This window comes from Aythya marila (assembly GCF_965140915.1).
Source record: "Aythya marila genome assembly, chromosome: 11".
NCBI classification, from domain to species: domain Eukaryota; kingdom Metazoa; phylum Chordata; class Aves; order Anseriformes; family Anatidae; genus Aythya; species Aythya marila.
Genome location: NC_139052.1, coordinates 6,076,509 through 6,100,138, shown reverse-complemented (window position 1 = coordinate 6,100,138; position 23,630 = coordinate 6,076,509). Strand labels below are relative to the sequence as shown.

The following is a 23,630-nucleotide window of genomic DNA, read 5'->3' as shown; positions in this document are numbered from 1 at the left end:
ATGTTATGAAAGACAAATCAAGGAAGAACAGTAAGTACTGAGCAGGAAGGATTTATGACAAATTTCAAGAAGACAAGTTTAGTCAGGGTCATTTTATAATGTGACACAATGACTATTAGGTACAATGAAGTAGATAAGAGGTACGGCCAATACATGGATATTTGCTTTTGAGGATCCTCAGTGGCACAGGAAGTAATATTTCAGTTACAGTCCTAGTGACTTGGTTTTGGTTTTCAGTGCTCTAAAAGTTCCTGGAGGAAATGTTTAGGGAAAAAAAAAAAAAAAAGAAGACAAGTAGGAGTATGGTAAAGAACATGTTAACTTCAGTAAGACAGTACTGGGAGATCTGGACTTCAGCCTCAATGATTTAGAGGGAATCCTTCATTAGGAAAATAGCTTTGCTCAGAGACAAATCTACTGTATAAATTAGACATATTATGGTATAGTAATCAATGGCTGAATCAACTTTATTTACAATAGAAAATATTTTACCAATATTTTGCTTCTATAGGTCGTGTTTGCTTCTATTTTTTTTCTTCAGAATTTATTACCTGTTCTACTCTGAATTTATTTCCATTGACCCATTTCTTTGTTACAGAACGCTTAAGAGAAGACCATATAAAATATGAAAGAAATGCAAAGCAAGAAGGAAGTAGACCCTCCTGAATATAGTTAAGAAGAGCTGTTTACGGACCTTCTGTTTAAATATGTATTACGCCAGTTTTAGTTCACATTTAGGTTGTTCTTGTAAAAAGAAAGTGACAAAAAACTTGGGTTAATACCAGGTGAGTATAAAAAGAATACATCTGTTACTAGACATCAGAATTACAGTTTCACCTTCCTCCTGTGAGTATCTTGAAAGGCAAATGGCAATTTGCAACATACTTCCTCCTTAAACAACTGGTGGTTTATTTAAAAATCAGGTTGTTAGTTACCAACAGACGCGTCGTAAGTAGATGTTTCATACTCTAACTAGACCAAGTTAACAGTACTATTTCTGATATGATTATATTTCTAATTTAGATAGCCAAGGATTTTATTGATTAAGTTCATATGGCATTTAACCTATTTTTTTTAAAGACAGACCTGTATTCTGGATATGCCACTACTACTTTGGGCTAGGGTTTGTCCTACTCTATTTCAAGTTTATTCTTTTTTTGGTTCTGCAACTAATCTTGCCAAGATGCATCATTTCTTTGTACCCCATCACTGATATTCCATGATGCTATTTATTTTATTTCTGAGATACTTCAAGATCTCCAGAATACACAGTTCCATATGGGTGTTGAGTGATATTTTTTATTGTCATTTGTAATGATAAGGAGACATATAAATCATTTTTTTTCCTGTATCACTGCTTTGACATATGACTGAACTCATAAATATGACATTTCTAATGTCTTTGGAAAAGGAAATGCTGTGAACATTCCTCTGTCAGAATCTTATTATCTTAGTACAAGTTCTGTATTTGGGAGTAGCCTCATGTTCCTCCAGAAGAAATTAGGTCACTACTGAAAGGAGAAGGGTGAGTTGAAAATAAATTTGCACAAGATATGCCTTTGTTTTTGGAACCAAATTATCTGAGATAAATTGTGAGTAATCCAAAATTCTGAATGCTGTTGGTGATGGTAAAATAGTATAATCATGTTGGAAAAATAAATATTTTGTCAGAGACTCCATACAGCCCATGAGGTGTCAAATGAGAGTCCAGCTACTCACTGTTTCCACCCCTGTTTCTGTCTAACTGACCAAACACACCAATGACAGTCAATTGCCTCAAAATATTATGGCATAAGCCATAAATAAAGGCTTGGGAGCAAAGCCTCACAATAGAAATAGAAAAGAATGAGTTAGAAATTCATGGGAACCAACTTTTCAAGTTAGACATGTTTAAATAAAACCCAAACTTTTTGGTGGGTTGGGCAGATGGACTGTATTTAAAGGCTAAATATACTTTAAAACCCTTTTGATGTAATTACCTTTCATTCATTTTTGTTACTCTGTAAGGCATTGCTTTTATGATGTAATAGGTGTATGTTTACAGCACAAAAATATTTTGTGTATGTGGCTTGACTAGTTCCCTGAGAAGAGGTAAAACTTCCGTATATATGCTGGTTCCACTTAGGCCTTCGTATTTAATGGGCAAGCTCTTTCAATTGTTGACAAATGTTAAATTATCTGTTTCCCGTTCTAACCAGGAAGAACATAGATTGTAATAAGTAACATTAAGATAACATTAACATTAACGTAAGAAGGCCAACAGCATCCTGGCTTGCATAAGAAACAGTGTGACCAGCAGGGCTAGGGAAGTGATCGTCCCCCTGTACTCGGCTCTGGTGAGGCCGCACCTCGAGTACTGTGTTCAGTTTTGGGCCCCTCGCTACAAGAAGGACATCGAGGTGCTTGAGCGGGTCCAGAGAAGGGCGACAAAGCTGGTGAGGGGTCTGGAGAACAAGTCCTACGAGGAGCGGCTGGGGGAGCTGGGCTTGTTCAGCCTGGAGAAGAGGAGGCTCAGGGGCGACCTTATCGCTCTCTACAGGTACCTTAAAGGAGGCTGTAGCGAGGTGGGGGTTGGTCTGTTCTCCCACGTGCCTGGTGACAGGACGAGGGGGAATGGGCTAAAGTTGAGCCAGGGGAGTTTTAGGTTGGATGTTAGGAAGAACTTCTTCACTGAAAGGGTTGTTAGACATTGGAACAGGCTGCCCAGGGAAGTGGTGGAGTCACCATCCCTGGAAGTCTTCAAAAGAGGTTTAGATGTGGAGCTTAGGGATATGGTTTAGTGGGGATTGTTAGCGTTAGGTCAGAGGTTGGACTCGATGATCTTGAGGTCTCTTCCAACCTAGAAATTCTGTGATTCTGTGATTAAAAGAGAAGTTATTGTGACTCTGCCAAGAGACTTACTGTGGAACTGATCTGAAGTGGCTTATTTTGTATTTTTCAAATCTAGGTTCTTGTTGCTCTCTCTCCATCTCAAGTGGTTTTTTTTTTTTTTTTTTTTTTTTTTGTTTTTTGTTTTTTGTTTTTTTTTTGGTCAGGTCAGTCTCTGTCAATAAATAAAACATCTTCTGTTATTTAGTCTGTACAAGCAATACTTCGCATTTCTGAGAGAAGAAAACCAAATAAGTTACACATATTTACAGACTGACAGGGATAAAAATTACTGTAACGAATCTGTAAGTAACCTGTGAGTATAAATCTTTCTTTGCAAAATACTTCAGATGTCGATTCCTTAGGAATCTGTCACTATTTCAGCCTGAGGTCCCTCCTACCCCAAGCACCCTTTCACTCTTTGTAGGTGCTCCGAAGGTTCTTGGAGAAATACATTTAGTTTTTCTTAGAGACGTTTGATGGATGGAGGGGATTGGTTTTGATAAAATTCCTTAGAATAGACAAGTGAACTGCTTTTTTTTTTCTCCACAACTGTGAATGTTTGTTTTCTGTTGTCCAAGGGAAAAAGACAACATACAGACTTCACACAACTACAAACACATTGACCCCACTCTGCCTGATTTAGCCTAGAAATGTGAACGTATCCCAATCCCACCAGTGAGCCAATGGCATTAGTTAACCATGTTAGGTCAATATATATTAATCTACAGTAAAAGAAAGAGCTCCAACTGTCAAAATCAAAATCGGCAGCTATGGCTTAGTAGCAGCCATGTTGGGAAACTTCAGTTCGTGCCCTGAGTTAGCATAGAAGTTCTGTTCTAAATGAATGTACTGCAGAGGTGAATATTTGTTATTCAATGCTGAATTGGCTGTTGAAACCATTTTAAGTTTTGCATGCTATTAACAGATTAGCATAAAGCTTAAATCGCTATTGCAGCTGATTTCTATTTACAGTACCTGGAAAAAAAGCTTCCTAGTGGGACCAGTAATACTATTGCTTCATTCAGTCTTTTGGGGTAAATAAATTCCCAATGATAGGTTAGGTATTTGTTTAATTGGCAGCTTGTCTAGCTGATAGTTGTTTTTGTTGTTTTACCTTTAACAATTGCTGTGAAATCAGTGTTGTTTTAAAAATCAGCATTTACAAGGGAATTTATTTTAAAATGTCCAACCAAACTGCAGTGGCACACCTTTTCAGGTCAGTTATCTAATCTCCTCATCCTATTTAAATCAATGTTTTAAATAACTGTGTAGTTTCAGTCATTATTGTAGCAAGCTGTGGAACTGCTTCAGATGTTCTTTGGTTCATGGTTGTTCTCCATGGGAGACTTTGAATTTAAAAGGTAAGAGTGCTTACTGATAAGAAAATTACTAGGGAAAATTGTTGATTGCATAAACAAAACTCTATTAAATCCTCACCACCTTAGGTAGCAGAGCACTGTTGGATCCACAGGAAGTAGCCGGCTTTAATGTGAGGTGGATAAAGTACACACAGGTGAAATACAGTTCACAGACCTTACAACTTAAAGAAGGTTTAGGAAAAAAAGAGTAAGTCAGATGTTTTGTTCATCTAAAAGGCCCAACACACTATTGGATGTGGCAATTACATTACTGAGAGCACTCCTTATAATATTCTCTTCTCTGGGAGGGCAGATAGAGAGGAAGATGTTAGAAAATGTAGGTTAGCACACAGTTAACTACTTGAGCGTCCCTCCACGTGTATTACAGATGGAGAAGCGGGCTGCAGATCGATGAAATAGTTTAATAGTTTAATGGCTCTGCCTGGGAGCAGTTAGTCCTCCTCAGGTGAATACAGCACACAGAATACTAGGAAGCCACCTATTTCAGTATGTTTGATTTTATTGACAAACCTTTTTTTTTTGTGGCCAGCAGCTACTGACAGCAGTTAAACAACCCTAGAGTGCCTGAAACAAAAGCAAATTGACGCTGAGCCGAGCGGTGCGGCAGGTGCTAGGAGCTTTACAAAATCCATTGCGTGGCTTCACCTGTGCTCGTGCCGGGGCGCGGGGTCACCCTGGCCTGTGACCTGGCCGTGCTTTTCTAAAACAAAAAGGTGCTCTGGCGTCACTTCTGCCAACAGTCAGTGGATGGGGAACGGGAAAAACACCGGCCCCGCTTCTCTGGGGCGGCCGGGGGGCAGCCGCCGGGGATGCGCGCCCTGCCCGAGGAGACGCCCCCGGGCAGAGGAGGGGGAAAGGCGGGGGGGGGGGCTGCGCCCTCCCAGCCCAGCACCCCCCATTCCCCCCCCGGTCCCCGCTTACCCCGGGGCTCCGCCGTTTCTCCTCAGGGGTTTCTCCCGCGGCTCCTCCCCCGCCGCCGGGGCGGGCCATGGCCGGGCTCCCCTCAGAGCCCCGCGGCGCGCAGTGCCCTGTGTCGCAGGTGCTCCTCGAGGCACTGGATGGCGGCATCGTCCACCTGGGGGTCGAATTTGTTGGCCAAGAGGTGGTGCTGCCGGAGCATCCAGGGCACGTCCCCGGCCCCGTAGATGCAGACGGCGCGCTGGTAGCGGCCGGTGCAGGGCGGGTAGGGCGCTCCCTTGCTGGTGTCGCCCTCCAGGTCCTGCCACTTGACCAGGCGGGGCAGGGCGTTCATGTCCGAGAGCTCGAACTTGTCGTTGTGGGGCAGGGCGCCCGGCACGCCAGGCATGCGGGTGAGGGTGGCCCAGACGTGCTCGTCGGGGCTGTAGGTGTCCTTGGCCCACTCGAGGAACCGCAGCACCGTGGGGTCCTCGAAGATGTGCTGCACGAAGGCCCGCGTCACCGCCACGTACGCGCTGCCCGTGAACATGGGCGAGCTGAGCGGCGACGGCTGCTTCTCGGTGGCCGTCCGTGAGATGGCCTCCCCCACTTCGTGGTGGTACTTCCAGCGCAGCTGCTTGTAGGACGATGGCTTCTCGGACTCCATGCTGTTCTGCCCCTGCAGCAGCTGGAGGGCGCGGACCATCTCCGCGTTGGTTTTGATGGGGAAGTCGGTGCCGCAGGTGTTGAGGACATAGCGCCACGGCACGGGGCTCCGCAGCAGGTCCTGCATGCAGTTGAGGTCAGCCTGCAGGCGTGACCAGGAGGCATAGACCACCCTCTCCAGGCGGCTGGCCACAAAGACGTTGGGGAAGCAGGCGGCGATGGCCCTCACAGCCTCCTGGAAGGTGGCTGGGGACTTGCTGTCTACATGGACGCAGTAGACGTTCTGTGGCACATAGATGGACCGCAGGAGCCGCTCGAACATCTCAATTTTGTTGTGGATAACTATGGAGTAGGCAATGGGGAACGCGGCCTCCTCCTCACTCAGCGGGAACTCTAGAAAGCGCCGGGTCTCCTTGAAGCTGCTGCAGTCCTTCGTCATGTTCAGGTACACTTCGGGTGTGAGGGGTACCCTTTTGTTTCTATTCTCCAGGTTGCTGAGGAGTGCCTGCTGGATAGCCTGCTGGTCCCCGCTGACAACCCCTGAGCAGTTGATCCTTCGTCTGGAGGGCAGCTCCAGAGCCTGGCGGAGGTGGTCACGGCAGCGGGGGTGGGCATCACGGCAGGGCCGGGTGACACCGCGCAGTGCCAGGGCAATGACCAGCAGCAGGGAGCCAAGCAGCAGCGTGCCGCGTCGCCGTGCTGCTGGGAGCTTCCCCCTGCACAGCTGCATGCCCCCGCCGCTCCAACACGTGCGGCTCAGGGGCAATGTGCTGCACGGCCACAGCCACCAGCCTGTGCCTCACCTTGCCTCACCCAGGCTCACCTCCTGGACTTGCTGGAAGGTGCAGTTGTTCAGTCAGCGTCGTCTGTACAGAGTAACCTGACAGCCTGGGTGCAGGGTTCCTGGGAAGGGTGAAGTAGTGGCTGGGTGTTCTCAGCGTAACCACAGGTGAATAAAAGGAAGTCACCTCCCTCCTTGTTGCGTAGCTGTTTGGTTTTTATCAGTACAGGAGGTTCTTGTCTATCTTTTATGTCTGTATATAAAAAGGAAATATTTTATCTTACCCCTGTCCAGTGTACAAAGCAAGGAAAATCCCCCTAGACTGCAATCCTGTGCAACACACTTTAAAAAAAAAAAAAAAAAAAAAAAGACATTAGTAGATGAGTTTGGATCTATACTGCTTTTCCAGAATTTACATCATGCAAATTTACAGGTCAGGGGAATGAGAGCAACAGCACTGTAGTCTGGAAGCCCAGCTGCAGCATGCTTTCTGCTGATCTGGAGCATTCAGGGCTTTAGCGAAGGATTGCTGCAAAAGAAGTTGGGTAGCTTGGCAAAGTGGAAGTTCTGCTTCCACAGTGGGAGCAGAGGGTGAAGAAAGTGGTCGTGGTTTATGAAAAATTGTCCTCAAAGTGTCCACTTTAATGAGGGAGTAAGAGAATATTGGTGTATCTTTGTGTGTACTTCCATGTACCTCTTGGCTAAGTATGAACAATTTATCATTTAATACAGAATAGGAGATAACTATTAAAACACACATTGTGCTGTGGTGAACAAAATGTCCCCTAGGTATTGCGGTCATCCTGAACCACTTTGGGGTTTGAACCAAGTGTTGGTACCTTGCTTCTAAAGCAGCACTGGTTTCAATAGTTTAAATGAGTAGAAAGTTCCATTAAAAAAAAAAAAAAAAAAGAAACTGCAAAAGAATTGGACCATTTGTGTAAGACTACTTTGAAAAATAAGATAATAGAATTTGACTTTCCTAGCTGAAAGGAGAAAGGCAGGTTTTCTAAAATACAAGTAAAGCTGAATCTTTATTTGTTTAGGTCTGGGTGTATCAAGAAACCAAACACAGAACATGCATCAGGACTGAGAACCAGTAATGTAAGTGTAATTCTACATGGCTTTTATAAAACAGCAGATGTTACATCTCCAATTTCAACACTGAGATTATTGGTTGAATTACAGCTTTAACCGATTTGGGAAGTAATTTTAGATGCCTGCAGATCAGAAATTCCAGTGGGCATTATGAAAGAAACAGATGTGATGTGGTAGACTATTTGCCATACATATATGTCTGTTTTCTTGTGCTAAGTACCAAAGTTAATGTCCCTGGGAGAAAAGGTGTGGGAAATGTAAACAAGACACCCTATGCTCAAATTGCTTTCTCAGGGCATGGAAGAAGTCAGTCCCATGTGTATTTGTTCCTTGCTCCTGCAGTTTGTTTCCAAGTTATCTTCAGCTTGCAGCAGAGAGTGGCTTCACCTGGAGAAAGTATTCCCTGATAATATTTGTTTCACTTGGTGTGGCTTCTGCCTATCCATGCAGCACTTCCCCTTCAGGTCATCTGTGCTAGGCTGTATCCTTGCAATGTTGTGTAGTCCTTGTTGTGCAAGTCCTTGTAGACTTGGGGGTTTTCTTTATCTGAAGTGGTCGCGGAATCATAGAAAGGTTTGGGTTGGAAGCGACCTTAAAGATAATCTATTTCACCCCCCCCTGCCATGGGAGGGGAAGGAGGAAGGATGACACATTAAATATGCCTTTCTATTGATTCTGAATTGTAATTTCAGTATGCAAACATCCTCTTTTGCACAGCCACTACTTGTGGACTAGGAAATGAGCATATTGCATACATTGTAAATAATCTCTCCTACTTTAAAGTTCCAGCTTATCTCTATGTGTTATATCATTTAGTGTTGTGGCATTGAGTGAAATCCTCAAACTTTTAGTCCCACAGGAAATGCTGAATAAGTGACGACTCCACATGAGAGTTCTTGGATGGGTTTTCATATTTAATTCCAGTTATGAGCATTTTTGTGTTTCATTTTGGTGAAAATTATGGTTTTGTGATTCAGAATGCAGTGGTGTCTCTTACAAAAGTGTTTTTCAGGAATTTGAAAATAAACTGTAACTCTTTAATCACATTTTTACATGAAGACAGCTGTACTTCTTTGTTAAAAGCCAACAATAGGTAAATCTAACCTGAGACTTGAAAAATGTATTTTTAGTATTCTCATCAATAATCTTAAGGCTAACGGTGTATTTGGTCTCTGAACAGTGTTAAAAGCCTAATAAATAAATCCCCAAACTTTATTCTTAAAGGTGCATGAAAAGTTAATTAAATAACATGAATTAAATAACATTACCATTGTGTTAAATCTTTGTGCAAAGCTGCTTTTTACCAGGAAACAAATAGTAGCCTACACAACATAATACTTTGTTGGTAAAGTCCAAGATATAAGAAATTGTTTTCACCCTAAATAGGAATTAAAACCATTAATATTTATTTGTTTTTTTTAAACCCATTAATATTTGTACTCTTTAACTGAAACTTCCAAAATGCTTCAGTCTAAACTGTGGGCTCAAAAAAAAAAGGGGGGGGAGGGGCTTTGGTTTTATTTAATGATTATGTATGTTTCCTTCCTTCTGAGTTGAAAAGTGACTGTTGAAAAGTGAGTTTAAAACAACTGTCCTACGATAAGGATACTATAATGCAATAGCATGGCAAGGATACTGTACTGTAGTACAAGCAATGTCTATTAGGTAACCTGCAGCCACATGATTATTGACATAAAGAGAACAGTAGCCTGTAGATATGGAAGAGGATGATTTAGCTGTATTAAATAATAAAATAACGCCATTAGTTAATAAATAAATAGAGAAGGAAAAAATGGAGCTGACTCAGGACTTCGAGGAATTAGCCTGAAGTGATGATAATTACAACATATAATGAAAGAATTTTTATATATGTAGATATAGTGTCAGTTGCTTCAGTATAACTTCTAAGAAGTACGTGGGAATACCAAATTCTGTTAACCTAATAAACAGGTAATCTGAGTCCGAGCTTGTTAATGCTACAAAAAAGTCTTGCATGTTATACGCCATTACTTGTGTGGACTGAGTTTTGTTTTTAGCTTCGTGGTCACAAAAGGCACAACGGTACTTTTTTAAGTTAGAATCTGTGCACTCTGTAACAGACTGGCTTGCAGTGTTTTTGAAGGACTCCACTTCTAAACTGTAATGCCTCTTTTAAACTACCAAGGCATTGTTGTCTTTATCTGTCAAGGCTGTCTGTAGAGGTGGGCCTTCATCCAAAGTGCCATTTCTTTGCAGGGCCACACTTTCTAGCCTGAAAGAAGTGGGCACCCAGCTGGTTTCCACATCAGTTTACGTTGTGCTCTGTCCTACAGAGCAGCTTACTAAGTTGCTGCCCAATGAGACTGAGAAGAAGGCTTGCAGGCCTCTCTGGTTGGCTACTTCTTCCTTTTTTTTCTTTTTCCCTCACCTTTGTGGTAATGGTGTCCTGCTCACTGATCCCAACCTTCTCTGGCTCTGAGCTGTCTAGCTGAGATGTTCAAAGCTACTTGCTAGATACTTGCAGAAAAGCAGTTATGAGTAATTACAGCACTTTCTTTTTCATTGTTTTGGGGGGGGGGATTTTGTCAGAATGTGTCTATTTAGCAGCTGTGTACAGCATCCAAGCTAGAAGAAACAAAAGGATTCCTCTCTCTTCTTCATATAACCTACAGAAATTAATCTGTAGTCAGAATCAGTATCGTCCACGAAATGGCCTGTCGCTGAGGCAGATTCAGTACTTCCTTTGGCCCAGAAAATTGCTACCTCCTATGAAAAAAGTTTACCAATTCATACAGTGTTGACAACCTGGACAAAATTATTCACTTTTGTGTGTGTGTGTGTGTGTGTGGTCGATTCATTTCAGTGCTTCTGGTTGACTTACAGCTCTCTGAAAACTAATGGTGGGGCGGGCTACAGAACAAGTGTTTGACTGGAGGACGAAAAAGTCACTAAGTTCCTCTTTGCATAATGTCTTTTCCTTGCATCTGACCTTCAGTCAACAGAAATACCTCATGGATATCTACAGAGGGATGGACTGTTAGAAGTTCTCCTGGAGCTCAGAGGGATGAATTAGTCATCGCAAGTGACAGTGTACTAAAGGATACCAGGAAGTTAGTTAGCTTTGTGCCCTTGAGTAGCAGGTAGGCTGCCAGCTGCACTCCCACTCCCCTTCCTCAAATGGTCAGAGGGAGAAAATAAGATGGAGAAGATTGTGGGTTGAGCTAAAGACCATGAGCTCACTTACAAATCACAATTACAGGCAGAAAAGACTTGACTTGGGGAAAATTGGTTTACTTTATTGCCAGTTAAAATAGATTTGGATGAAGAGAAGAGACTAAAACTAAAACACCTTCCCCCCATCCCACCCACTTTTTCCCAGGCTCAGCTTGAATCCTTCATTCCCAAATCTGTCTCCCCAGGGAGAGCTCAGGGAGCTGGGAAAACAAGGGTTGTGGTAAGTTCACATCAGCTCCCCTCTACCTCTTTTCCTCCTCGTGCTTGTTCCCTGCTCCAGTGCGGGCCCTTCCCAGGGGCTGCAGTCCTTTGTGAACTGCTGTAGCGTGGGTCTTCTCCATGGGCTTCAGTCCTTCGGGATAAGCCTGCTCCACAGTCAGCAGTTTCTGCTGCAAAGCCTGCTCCTGCCTGGGCCTCTCTCCCTCCCCAGGCTGCAGCTTCATCCAGAGGATACCCACGGGTTCGGCAAGTGGTCCTCCGTGAGCTGCAGGGAAATGCCTGCTCTGCTCCCTGAAGCAGCTCTCCTCCCTCCTTCACTGGCCTTGGTGTTCACAGTGTTGTTTCTCACTCTTCCCTCTCTGCCCCTATTCCTCGCTCACACGCTACTGAGCAGTTTGTGTGTATGTGTGTGTGTGTGTGTGTGTTTGTCCCCCTTCTTTTTTCCTTTTTTTCTCCTCTTATTTTGTTTTTTCCCTTTTCCTTTTCCCAGAGGTGCCACCAGTTTCACTGACTGGCTCAGCTTTTTCTGCCTGGCATGGGACAGCCCTGGGTATGTTATCTAGGCCCCATCTGCCTCCTTTCCAAAACATTGCCACCTAAAACCAATACATTACCCTTTGTTTGTAAATTGATCCTCTTGTACTAATGGCTGGGAGGGAGCTAGGGAGAGGGCAGAGATCAGTGATAAAGGCATGACTTATATAAGGAAAAGGTTGTGAATATTTTTATTGTTCTTGTCTTCCCCTTATTCCTCTTCCCACCCTCAGCTGACTATGTATTTGCAAAGAGAGGCTGATGGCTCTTGTTATCTTGGTGTGTGATGGTATGTTTCACAGCTGTAAGATGACTTATGATATAGTTAACTTGTTGAAGACAAGTATGTGATAATCCATACTGACACATAACACACCACCTAAAACATAAAGATCAGCGTGCTGTTTCTCTCAGAGTTGTATGGACTAATTATGTGACAAGTGTTTGCCTGCTTGAAGACTGAAAAATGATTTTGCAGACCCACCTAAAAATCCTTAAGGCTGGTTCTGATATTGCAGTAACTTTAGTTAGGTAATGAAGTGTCATTAAACAAAATTAATGATATTCCCACTGACTGTTACTTGAGCAAAATTGTTCCTAAATGTACTCCATGCATAATTTGCTGTTAAGTAATTGTGTTAGAATATAGTAGTTGTTCTATTGTGAAGTGCTGCATTCCACTTTCTTTGTGTGTTGGCATAAGGGAATTTGCTTATTTATGTCATCTAGAAATGGACATTTTCTAAAAGGACTGTTTTTTTATTTAATCAGTGCTTCCTTTGAAAAAATGCTAATAAGAAATCAATTTTCTATTTTATTGGCTATTCAAACCTTTTTTCTTTTTTTACTCACTGCGCTGTTCTGATATTTTATTTACAAAATCATGGAATCGTTCTTGGACTACAGTTTCAAGGCTTAAAGTTTTAAAATTACTGACAGGTTTTTGAAAAACCAGATGATAACCCTCCCAGTGCTTGTCTTTGGAGAGCAAAAGTTCGGTGTTCTTTTTCTCTTGATTCTGGCACATCTTGCTTTTCTGTGAGTGAGTGAAAAAGTGAGCAAGGAAGTCCTTTGGTATAAAAGTAAATCTAGTAAAGCTTATGTAAATATGTAAGTATTATATGCGTATGCTTTACTATGTTGTAGACTTCAACATGACATTTGAATGGTCTTATGCAGGTTTTGCTTTTTGAAATTCAAACCTGTCATTACAAATCTTAGCTTGTGTTTTCTTTTTGTTTTTCTTGACTGAATTACATGGCTCAGTCCTTTATTCTCTAACATGCCCATCTGTATTTTTAGTAGCTACTAATACTGCATCCACAGTCGCATCATCTTTGGTTGTTTTGAAGACGAATTAATGATTAACTCAATCTGAGGAAACTGGTAGATGTCAATTTTTAAGAGATTGAAATCCATTTTTAAAAAAATTGACATCAATTTTAGATGTCAATTTTTAAGCTTTACTGCAGGTTTTTGATGCTTAGCATGAAAGCACATGCAATACTTCTGACTCAGTCACTACATGGATATAAGTCAGAGCATGAAAAAGCAACATAAACTAAGTAAAAATCAAAATGCAGACACCCTTATAAGATGGCTAACAGTTTCTGTTTTGTAACTCAGCACTGCAGATGTTGATCATTTTACAGTTACAGGTTCAATGCCCCACTGTTTTTGGACCTCTGCGGAAATCTTACTGGAGGCGAAGAATTTTTGCTTTCATCCAAGGCAAAATAGTTGGATTGTATGGAATAACAGTGAGTTTGGCTTTGAAGTAAGATTAAGCAGGTAGTTATAATCAACATATAATCAGCAGAATGTTTCCTGTTAGCTTAAGGTTTAATCAAAAACTGAACTGTCATGATAAGGTATTCTCCTAAATCACACTGTGTATAATACAGCAAAATAGGGGGGAAAGTCACTACTCACCATATGCACATTGCTGAAGAGACAGGGAAATAGTGGGAAGATGCTGGTAAAAGTGTTTAAAAATAAATCCTTTAAACAACTTTTAAAACAATCACTATTTCTGACTGTGGTGTCTAGCACTGGAAGCTGGTCCTGCGGGGCAAAAAAAAAGAACCTGTTTTTTTCCCGAAGGGCATAACACAAGGAAAACACAGTGATACTGGGGATAATAAATACATTATCTCATGCCTCATTGTTTTTAGAAAAGGATTGCTTCATACAGTGTAGGAAATATAAACAAAACAGCAAACAAAACTCTCTTAGATAGAAGATAAAGGCATTCAGAGACATAGGAATAAAGAATCAAAAAGAAGGAAAAATAATTTTGTAAGTTTCTCGCAATGAAGAAACCATGATAACTAACCTATTGAAGAGACTATTTCTTAATGAAGGATAAAGGAGTTCCTGAACAAGACAGAAGTGTTACAGAGGGAGTTTGATAATCATAGAATAGTCATATAAGTCTGTTAACTTGGTCCCTTGCTTTGTTGGCAACTAAATAGTACTTTGAATTTCTTCTGTGATAAAACTGTGTGATGTTGTAAACATCATGGTATCGATGTACAGAATGAGGGTTAGTACATGGACTGTGTCCAAAGTTTTTGTTAATGCAATATATTTTCTTTATATCTCTGTGGCTGCCCAGAAACACATCTGAATATGCTTAGTGCTACACAAGGAGTTTGTCCAGTTGTTGAATAGGGTCACATGTCTTGGGCTTAGTGAGTTCAGCAAATTTTACTTGAATGTCTTTTGAAATGATGCAGAGCAATTCTTCCATTCACACTCAGGAAATATAGTGTAAGCAAAGCTGCAAGAGAAATCAGCAAGGGAAAGGTGATTGTCAGCTGGAACTGGTATGGGCTATTCACTTGCTACAGAGGTTACTGCAGTGTGCTGTACTTAGAGCTGTTCTGCAAAGAGATGCAAACATTTCGGAGGAGCTTGAGTACCCCTGCCTCCTGCTACACAGGAACTATCAACCATAAAATTGATAGGCAGTGGGGGGAATGCAGTTGTAGGAGAGTGTTGTGCTACTTTTTTGTTATTTCAGGTGATCTATTTGCTTCCCATAAAGCTTTTTTATACTCACCCCTTTAAAAATTTCCTGTATATTCAGTGTACTTATTTCCTCTCTGTTCAGTGGTGATAGTGTTAGAGACCAACACACAAAGCAGTACCAATAAATCTGAGCTAAGGCACATGAATCCAAGAACTCTTTTAAACTGAAGACAGGTGGTGGAGGGCAGAGGATGAATGGAGAAATTTGTTTGCATTTTACTTTAAACAGCAATAAATTCACTAGCTTAAGCCTGAACCTCTTAGTTCTGGCTTGCTCAGTCATTAGTTAGCTAAAAAACATGTGGTGTCCTGACTCTGCTTGTTGAAACAGTTCATGTATGTGAGTGAGAATTTCAGTGCTTAGGCATTTCTGCTGGTTTTTGGATCACGTTAATACGTCTAGTGCGAGCAATGAATAGTATTTCCAGGTCATTTCACTCATCTATTTCCAACAATTGTGCTGTTGTCATGATTAGCAATGAATCACTTTCTCTCTGGACTGCATCCTGGTCAGTAAGTCCTACTTTAGAGCCAAGATCTTTAAGGTTATTAAATAACAATATTTATTCCAATAAATATCTGCAGCTCTAGTTATTAGGTAGCTTGCTGAAAAGTGAGATAAATACTGTAAGATTTTTTTTTCAGTAAAAAAATTGATTCTTATGAGTTAACCGAGCTTGCTCATTAACGTCTTTGTCACAAGTGAGATGAAGCTTTGCAGACTGTTTCAGAAAAGAGCTGCTAAAATAGATTTTAAAGCAGTACTCCCCACGCCCTGCTTTTTTCCCCAGAATGATTCCTGAGGAATGTATGTAAACAAACAAACAAAAAACAACAACAACAAAAAAACCTTTAGGTTTGAAAGAAGCATTTTGCAGTATGTAAGCACATAAAAGATGAGAATGTTTGGGACTCTTTATGACTAATCATACAGCAATTCTTGGGCAATGTAGGCTGAGTTCATCCAAGGTGGTGAGTTTGAATTATTTTTTTTGGTGGTTAGTCCAAAACCAACAGAGAACCACCACCACCACCATCCTTTGCACAGGTATGTTTTAGCAAACAATAGATCACGGACTGAAACAACGTGTTCAGTAAGAGTACTAACATTCCTTTATTTCAGGAAGGTTATGGTTCGTGATCTAGGAAGTACTTGAAAATAGCATAGCAGAAAGGGCTGCAGTGTTCTGTACTTAAAATGGAGAGATCCTAGCACTGATGTGTAAATACTGACTGATGCTGTGACTTGATGCCCTCTGCCATGCCACTGCAGAACAGAATAGCTAAAATATTGATATCCTTGTCCATGTGCAGCTGACACACAGTATTAGCCACTGGAAAAGCTAGTGGACAAGAGGGAAGGGAGAATGTGTGTCATCAGTACCCCTTTTTTCAAATATGCTTCAGGTCCAGAAGGATGTCCTGACCACAAGCCCCTTTCCCAGGAGATAAGCAGTAAATGTTTTCCATGACTAGAAGAAATGTCACAGGCATGTATTAGAGATTCTGTTATTGAGAGAGACGTCCTCTGAAGGTAGGACTTCTGCACTAGGATTTTTGTAGCACTTAAAATCCAGTGACCTTCCAGTAAAAAGAGCAATGAATTCCCATGGGGATGTGTGTGAGGACACAAGTCTAGCTGTCCCAGTCTCATGTCTGTGATGTTACCAGGTGTTTAGAGGAACATAATGCAAGTATTGTGGTTCTTCTGGGGCATGCTCTCCTAGTTTTCAATTCAGGGAGTTTCTGAGATGGGGATGGCATTCCTGTGTTTAATCTCACAATATGTACATTGCTTGAAACAATTTACTTAGCTCTAGAGGTGCCAAACCCACAGCAAGGCACTAAACCCATAACAAAACTAAACAGTGTCAGAAATCTATGGAGCTTTCTCAGTAAGGCTGAGCATGAGATTTTCCTAAGCAGAATTCTAATTTCCTTTCTTTCCTTCATACAGGGATCATTGTAAATTACTTGCCCAAATGCTTAGGGATTACCTGAACATCATCAGTGTTCTGTGTGCTACTGATTTTAAAACTGCAGATGTGCTCACAAGACTTAGGTGGAGTGACAAGTTACAAGTGTATTTACAAAAAAACACCTGCAAAGTGTGTTTTTGCTATTTTACAACTCCTTCTTTAACTTTTTTTTTTAGTGTAAGAAATAGTGGAAAATCTTAAAAAAAAAAATAATAATAATAGTGCAAACTTAAAAAAAGAAGTTTTCAGATGTTCCAATAAAATATTCTTGAAGCGTATCACACTTGTTTGCAATTCCTAGATATTTCTGAGTAATTGCAGCATTATTTGCTTTTCCTTTCAACATCAGGATCCACAGAAAGTTGGTGGTGTGGGTGGATTTCTCTGCAACCCCCAACACCAAGTGGATGGGCTGAAGGCTGAGACTAACTTCGACAAAGACCCCTTTGAAGTAAATGTTGCATTTCCTATTTTAGCTTTATCATCAGGCGTTCTGTCACCCAGCTGAGTTAGGGAATCTGGCAGATCAGGTACATATTGCAGGATCTACTGCTAATACATTTCTGCCCCTAACTCATATTTCTAATTAAACCAAAGTTAATTTATAGCTTAGGGAACTAGCTACCTTCCTTGAACTAGACCTGTTCTTCAGCTGTAGGTGAAGAGTTCAACTGTAGCTGAAATACTTTTATTGTTTCTGGTAGATGATTCAAATAATGAGCGTGAGGCATTCTGCCAATTGCTAATTCTGGACTTCAGTTAAATAATTTATTTTGTATACATATAAATATACTTAACATAAAGGTAATAGGCCTCTTCAGAACAGTGTCAGATGTAATAGTCAATAATATTACACTCTGTCATGATGAAAAAGCTGTGTGTGTCTGATTAGTTTATATAAATGTAATCTAGGTATTCGCTACGTTCCTTTGTAACCTGTAAAGGTTTTCCAATATGCTGCTGAATGTTGTGAACACAAAAGTATTATGAGAGAGAACTTGCAACTATAATCAACAAATCCTGTTTTGTCTCTCAATAAATATTTTAACTTAGACACTGCCTCGCACGTACAAGTACCGTACAACGTATTGTTTGTTACGTTTTGGCATGCCTGTGGATATCCTTGAATTTTCTCCTGCACCTAGGTACTACTTTTTCTCTATATGTGCACTCCCATCTCTCCAAAGCTCTATCCTACTGTGACTCAGGACTCTAGCTTGCTTTTAGTGTAGAGCAATTTCTGAGTTTAGGTGTTATGTCTACGGAAAACAAAATGAAAACCAAGTTTCAAGAGGAAAAAAAGAAGAAAAGATCCCTAAAATAATCACTAAGATCAGCACTGCTGGCTAGGGAGGAAGAACAGCTTTGTGTTCTTTTCAAAACTCTTATGAAATGCTGCAGGTTCTGGGTGGATTATTTGCTTTGGGCAGCACCATTTTTGACACAAATGCAAATTTTGAAACAAATTACAAAATATATGACTTTTTTTTTTTTTTTTCAAATTTAAAAACTATTGTTGACTGTAAACATGCGGTTCAGGTAAAAGCAGGTGTATTTTCTCTTCTACGGATTTGTGATTCATTCTCTGAAATGAGTGAGAAGACTGTTTTTTTTGTTGTTTTTATTTGTTTGTTTGTTTTTTGTCACTGTGCAGAATCATAAATTATTGCTGAACAAGTTTTTTTTTTGTTTTAAACTATGTGAATGTAATGTTCTAGGGAAAGAGCCTGCTTGGCAGTGATACAATAACTTGGTGGTCTCCGTTTTCTAAAGAACACCATAGCTTTTAGCATAGCACTTAGCTGGACAAAATAAGCCCACTCACACCTTTGTTAGATGATGAAGGAAGTTCTTCACTCGGAGGTGAGGCACTGGACCAGGTTGCCCAGAGAAGCTGTGGATGCCCCATCCTTGGAGGAAGTGTTCAAGATCAGGTTGGGGGAGGTCCTGAGTAACCTGATGCAGAGAGTGGCATCAGACAAATCAAACTTCCCTTCAAGATTTTTTTTTTTTTAATTTTTATTAAATAGCAATCTTTTGGATTAAAATAAAACAGAAAAGGTTCTAAGGGTGGGGAGGGTGGGGTAGATAAGAGAAGCTTTCCAACTGCTGCCTCTGAAGTCTGTGTGGATAGCAGTTAACATTCCGTATTTATGACCAGCAAAACACAAGTGTGCAGAAACACTGGGTTAAAGTCTGAAATTCTAGCAGTTATTGTCAGTGTTGCATGTGTTTGCTGTTGTTATGCTGAATGCTTTTCAGATTATCTATTTTTTTAAAGCTGTATTCTCTGACCATGCTCTGCTCTAATTAGAGTGACATAAATTTTGATCATGCCAACTTCTGATTAGGTATCCTCCAAATCTCAAAGAATGCTATTTTGGAAGCTAGATTTTGAGGCAAAATGAAGGACTTCTTCTCAAAATAGAGACAAGGTGCAACTTGGGTGCAATTTGTATGTAATATTCCGTTATTCTTCCAGTGCTATTCCCCTCTATAACAATAAACAGATGAGGGAAGCAAAAAGACAAGAGACTATTTCAGCCTTTGGGAAAGACAGGGATGGTCAGAGAGCTAACCTGAGATTTTGGGAGTAAAATTAATTTTCAAGTTTAGCCGTGGCAAAAGGCAATGCCATTTGATTTCTTGATACTTCATTGTTACAGTCCTTTTGTGGAATTGATTTTGTCTCCCAGGGGTTTTCTGAAGTTAAATATTTTCACTGTGTAACCTCTGTTACAGTATGAGCTGTTGTGTGAGCACCTCAGCCTCAGTTATGAAGACAATCTTCATCACCTAGATCAGCACTTCGGCTCACTCATGGCACCTGGAGGGATCAGGTCTGTACATGTAAGAGATCTGCTGAAAAATGTGCAGTAATGTCTTCTCTGAGGGGGACCCATGAACTAAGATGTGCAGGCATCCAAATTCTCTGGCTCCCTCAGAACCCCTTGTGGTCACTACTATGATGGTCACTACTCTTCTTTCTTTTCAACCTTCTGCCATGCACAAGCCTCCACAGAAATCCCCTCTCTTATCTGGAGTCTCCTTTGCTTTTATGACAGCTGCTTGGCAGTCAACAGATTTATCTTACATGAAATGAAGTTTGATATTTGTTATTCTGATAACCTGTGCAGGCGCTGTGCAGATGGGAGGGTGCGGGAGAAGCACGTGGGCCAGAGTGTGGTCTCCATTTGATCCGGAGGCTGCATGTCATTGTGGTTTGACCTGGAGTGGGGGATCATGAAATGCTTTCTGGTACAGCTTGTGCTAGGTTGCAAGATTGAATCACAGCTGCTGCCCAGAATGGCCACAAGTGTCATCCTGCATATGGTGGGGCGTTTGGTGGTAAAGATCTGCTGGCTGGAGGCTGATTTTGAAAGCAACAGTCTGGCACCAAAAGGGAACTGCAACTGTGCCTTCAATAAGGCTATATTACCCTATATTACCCTATTCAGTAGATCTTGCTGAAATGGCTTCACCTCTGTCTTGTAGGAAATGAAGTGTACTGTGTGAGGAAAGTGCCCTAGCAGTACTTTGGGATGAAGATAGTCAAGGAGGTATCTCATAAACTGTAGTATGTTCTTTAGCTTGCTGAAAGTCAACAACATAGGTAACAACTGCATTTATGTGATCTTAAGTCTAGGCTTGGTCTGGCAAAATCTGCATCTTAGCAAACCCTCCAGTGTAAACATGATTTTGCCAGTATAAAAGCTGTGTGATTAAATCAGCCCTGCTTATGGGACTTAAGGAGGTGGCATAATAGTTCTTTTCAGGATAAACTTCTTCTCGGTACAGGGGTTGGCCAGCAGCTATTTGATTTAGTGATATAGGCCATTCTTTATACAATAGTGGTGACATAGATCACTTGCTATGCTAGAAAAAGGACTTGTAGTATAGATGTGCCCTCAATATTTATTTGCATTGTTTTCTGATCATCCTTAAATGAAAAGGAGATTATTTTCTACTTTCAACGACATAGTGTGAATGAAAAGAGGCTGCAGCTATTTCTCAACTTTGTACAGTGAATAATGTAGTATCTGTATAGCTGCATTACTCCATTGTATAAATAATTTATGTTGTATATGAAAATGGAATTGGCTCTAACTGAATGATTCCATGCAAGGTCTTGATAAACATGATCTTCCCATTCGCTGAGAAATTAACCAGATGAACAGCTAGTCCAAACCAATTCCCAAGGAGTCACCCCAGATTTGGTTTATGATGGGATAACAACGAGATTCGTTGACACTGTTTCCAGTAAATGTTCTTTCGGTCGGGCTGTATTGAAACCAAGACTGTTGATGGTAATATCATTCTGGTGTTAGCTCGGAATGCAGATATAGTTCAACCTCAGGTCCCTGAGGATAATCAAGCTGCTTGACTACTGTTGGTCTTTCGTTCTATAGCATAGCAGCTGTGTTTGTGTCTGCTGTTAACATTTTTATTAGACACTTCTGCTTAGTGCAGTGCAGGGGAAAGGGCACACTTGCGATCCCTTTTGGGCAGCTTAATTCCTGGTAAATCCTTTGTTACCTTTCTGAGGTGGCCAGTTCTGTATTCCTCTGACAGTCTGGCAGAGTTCTAGGCTTAACTGAGTTACAGAAGCAGAGTAAACGTGTTCAGAGTAGTAAAAGGCTTAGCAGGTACATGCACCTTGTATATCCAGAGAATGTTCTTTTCTGTGGTGGAGGTCACAGGCCTGAATCTCTTGCATCCCATGTGAGCCCCCTGATGATACTTCGAGACATTTTTTAGCTTGGTTTAGGGGAGGCCCTGTTATCTCCTGGAGGAATTTGGTGCCATAATGCATGCAGAGTGGGAAGGGTCTTCTCAGTTGTCTTGGTTTTCAGGTCCTAAGTCAATGCAATAGTCACAGTCTCCTTTCTTTTGAAACCTGTTTTCTAACTATTGTTCTTCCTCCCAGTTGAATGTGCTCTAGGGATTTCCTTATAGTTCCTGTAGCAGTTCCTGGTCTGTTTCATAGAAGTGTGTTACTCAACATTTTTTTGTAATGTTCGTGTGAAGGGTAGCTATGGCTGGGTGGAGGCTTCTCCTCTGTGAAATGAAGGTGTGTGCTTTCTGTGTGTTATCACAAATACCTGATTAATTAAATAGTCTGTTTGACGTCTACTAGCTGATAGAAAATTTACCTTGTCTACACAACTTATTTTCAATGTTACCTATCAAACACTTTCCTTTTTCATATAGGCTTAAATCCACATTACTCATAACTTTGGTTATGATCTGTTTACTGATGATCATTTAAAAAAAAAAAGAAGTGTTTTGCAGTAAGATACACTTCAGGCTTCTGGTTCTGTTGGTGGTGAGCAAAATAAGCTCAGAACTTCCTCGGCTGTTCATTTAGCCCTGCAGAAGATTTGTTCTTTTATTTATCAGTTTACTTAGTTTGCAATAAGTGGTTCCTGGAACTCTTGATAAATATTAAAAAAAAAAAAAAAATGACAAAAATAAAAATCCAGCCATGTTTGACCACCAGGATAGGCACAACTAATGAATAGGAATCATTGCTGCATTGCAATTATGGTTTAACCCAGCAGGCAGCTAAGCACCACACAGCCATTGGTTCGCTCCCTGCCCAACAGCAGGACAGGAGAGGGAAGAGGGGTAACAACAAGTAAAACTTGTGGGCTGAGATAAAGACAGTTTAATTGGAAAGAAAGGAAAGAGAAGAGAAGGAAAAAAATGCACAAAGCAGGTGATGCACAATGCGATTGCCCACTACCTGCTGCCTGATGCCCAGCCTGTCCCTGAGCAGTGCCAGCTCCCCCTGTTGTGTTGCAGAGCAGGACACCACGTGCTGTGGGCCATCCCTTTGGGTCTGTCCTGGGTCTGTCCCTCCCAGCTGCTGGGGCACTCCCAGGCCCCTCACTAGCAGGGCAGCACCAGGAGCAGGAAAGGTCTTGGCTCCGTGCAAGGCTGCTCAGCAACAGCTGGCATGCTATCAGCATTGTTCTTATCCTGAATCCAAATGCAGCACCACACCAGCCACTAGGAAGGAAATTAACTCTATCTCAGCCAAAAACAGGACTGTAAAACATCTGTCCCACCAGGCTTTCATCAAAATACTTCCGAGGGATGAAATAAGAGGCCATAAAAGAAGAGGTGGGCACACAGTAGAAGCATCTCATGAGTCTGATCTCTTGCAGTAGCAGGTAAAAGACTTATGGAAGTTGTCATAATTCTTTCTAAAACTAAGCAAAATGAATCTTTTTAAGGTACTAAAAGTACCTTAAAAGAGACCAGGGAAAGTGAAAGCTGTTGTTTGACTCTCAGTGCAATATACAATACACTAAATTACTTCACAGTTCTGGAATATGACATAACTTTTAAATGTACTTGTCTTTCTAGCATCCATATAAGGTTGTAAGTACTAACAACTGTAATTTTGCTTCCAGACAAGAAATGAGGTGCAGTGACGTTAAGAGACTTGCATTTGTGTTGCTGAGTTGGTCTGCCTAGCAGAAGAGGGAGCTGAATTTAGGCTTCAGAAGTCCACAGGGTGTTTTGGACACCCTGATCTGCAGTGGCCAGTCACTTCCTCCTGTAGCTCTCAGTCATACAGAGCTGTAGCGAGTCAGAGTAATTTCATTGTTCTCTCCTGTGTAAAACAAATTAAGATGTTGAAGAGAATGGCAACTTTGACAATGATATTTTGACAAATCCTAATTACAGGAGATAAGCTTGCTTTCCAGGTTTGTGTTGTCCTGATGTCTCTGAGTGTGTGTTATTGGAGGCAGGGAAGGGGTAGACTCAAGGGGAAGGAAGGGGCTCGGAGAGGTGATGTACGTTTGCAAATTGCTGAAGTTGTTTCACCATCTAGTGGTGGCTTTAAAAAAAAAAACACAGCCCAATCCTATAACAATATATTGGCAAATAATATATTTAACTTTCTCTTTCAAACAAGTAGCTGTCTTAAGGAGAATGTAAAAGCCTGAT

At 41.2% G+C, this 23,630-nt stretch overlaps 1 protein-coding gene across 1 annotated transcript; it reads right to left on the bottom strand.

The window, feature by feature from the left end:
- Window positions 1-5,253: 5,253 nt before the first annotated feature.
- On the bottom strand, window positions 5,254-6,655 carry GCNT3 (glucosaminyl (N-acetyl) transferase 3, mucin type; the record flags this gene model as incomplete). The annotated part of the gene is made up of 1 exon (XM_082769573.1): window positions 5,254-6,655. The coding sequence occupies exon 1, from the start codon at window positions 6,541-6,543 to the stop codon at window positions 5,254-5,256; it is 1,290 nt and encodes a 429-aa protein (XP_082625699.1). The 5' UTR covers window positions 6,544-6,655.
- Between the last annotated feature and the right edge of the window lie 16,975 nt (window positions 6,656-23,630).